The following is a 1,462-nucleotide window of genomic DNA, read 5'->3' as shown; positions in this document are numbered from 1 at the left end:
GGGGTGCGCCACCGCGTGTTGGCTGGGAAAAAGCCTCATCTCCCTCCTGTGTGATGCTTGCTGCTCGAGGTGCAGGGTGCTGTGCCTCTGAAATACAGTTGCCCAGGTGGGACAGAGGCGATGCCTGAGCAGGGCTGTGTGCACTTCCCTGGGGGGGTGGGTGACCCCCCCCCCAAGCGCCTTATTCCCAAGGGAGACCTGGTGTCCGTGCCAGACTAGGGATGTCCTCCCTGCCCCCCCCGCTGCTCCCTTGGCCAGGCATGGATGGGGCAAGGAGTGGTGCCTGGGTGGTGGCGGTTGGGGTGGGTGGCCACGGTCCCCTTGCCCACCCCACATCTGCTGCTCCCCTCCCCACACACACTGAGGTCTCCATCAAGCACAGCGGAAAAGGATTTTAATTACCTTTCAGGAAAAACAACAATTAGAGAAAATAACAGCTTCTCGCCTCCCTGCCTCCACCTCCCTGCGCCAGGCTGAGCAGGCACCACAGCAGCCGGCCACACGCTGCTACCCGACACAACCTGCCTCTCCCAGCCGTACCGGGGCAGCCCCAGCCCCGTAACCCCCGCTACCCAGGGGCTGCCCTGGGGGGTACCGTCTCCCCTCTGTGCCCCCTCCCGTAGGCATCTGGGGTGCCCGACATCCCCTGGGCTGGCGCAGCAGGGTTCACTGGGGGTGGCTGGTTGGTACCTTGGCACAGCCCCCCCTGTCCGTGCCCACCCTACAGCTGGCACGGGGGCCATGCAGTAGCGGGTGTCCCCTTTTCCCTGCTCCAGGCCCACCTTCCGGTACTTCACCTGGCCCACGTGCCTGCTGGGCATTGCGGGCTGCTGCGTCATGATGTTCCTCATCAGCCCCGTGTCGGCCTCGGCCAGCCTGGGCTTCCTCCTCCTCCTCCTCCTCGCTCTCCACTACCTCTCGCCCAGCAGCACCTGGGGCTACATCAGCCAGGCCCTCATCTTCCACCAGGTGAGCCCTGTCCTCTGCTCTCCTCAGGGTGGTGTCCCTGTGGCGCCTCTGTCCTGGCTAGCTTGTCCTTGGGGCTGGCATCCCCATGCGTGGTTTGTTGGGAAGGAGAGTTCCTCACCTGCCGCCTTCCCTCCCTCCAGGTGCGGAAGTACCTGCTGATGCTGGACGTGCGGAAGGACCACGTCAAGTTCTGTGCTGCTGATGGTGCAGACCCCACGGGGCAGCGCCCGCCTCATCGACTTTGTCAACGACCTCAAGAAGAGTGGCCTCTACGTCCTGGGCCATGTTGAGCTGCAGGATTTGGGTGAGGGTCTGCGCTGTCCCTGGCGCTGGCGGTCTCTGCCCCTCACTGTGGTGCCGGGGGTGCTTCTGGAGTCCCGGGGGTGATGCTGCTGCCCAGCTCCCGGGTGGGCACAGCAGGGGAATGCCAGCATTTTGGGCACACCTTGTGGCACCTTGGGCTTGGCTTGGTATGGGGGACGTAGGTGGCTTT

General features: G+C 64.6%; 1 protein-coding gene across 1 annotated transcript in view; it reads left to right on the top strand.

Annotated features, from left to right (window-relative positions):
• SLC12A9 (solute carrier family 12, member 9) overlaps positions 1-1,273 on the top strand; it is a gene marked incomplete at its 3' end in the record, with an annotated part of 4,145 nt that extends 2,872 nt beyond the window's left edge. The window contains 3 exon segments of the mRNA XM_010159373.1: positions 777-969; positions 1,110-1,159; positions 1,161-1,273. Coding sequence (XP_010157675.1) covers positions 777-969; positions 1,110-1,159; positions 1,161-1,273 — 356 coding nt within the window.
• Positions 1,274-1,462: the final 189 nt, after the last annotated feature.

The sequence above is a fragment of the Eurypyga helias genome, unplaced genomic scaffold (assembly GCF_000690775.1).
Source record: "Eurypyga helias isolate BGI_N326 unplaced genomic scaffold, ASM69077v1 scaffold28629, whole genome shotgun sequence".
In the NCBI taxonomy this organism is placed as follows: Eukaryota; Metazoa; Chordata; class Aves; order Eurypygiformes; family Eurypygidae; genus Eurypyga; species Eurypyga helias.
Note: the sequence above shows the minus strand (reverse complement) of the source record. Positions and strands in the feature narration are given on the sequence as shown.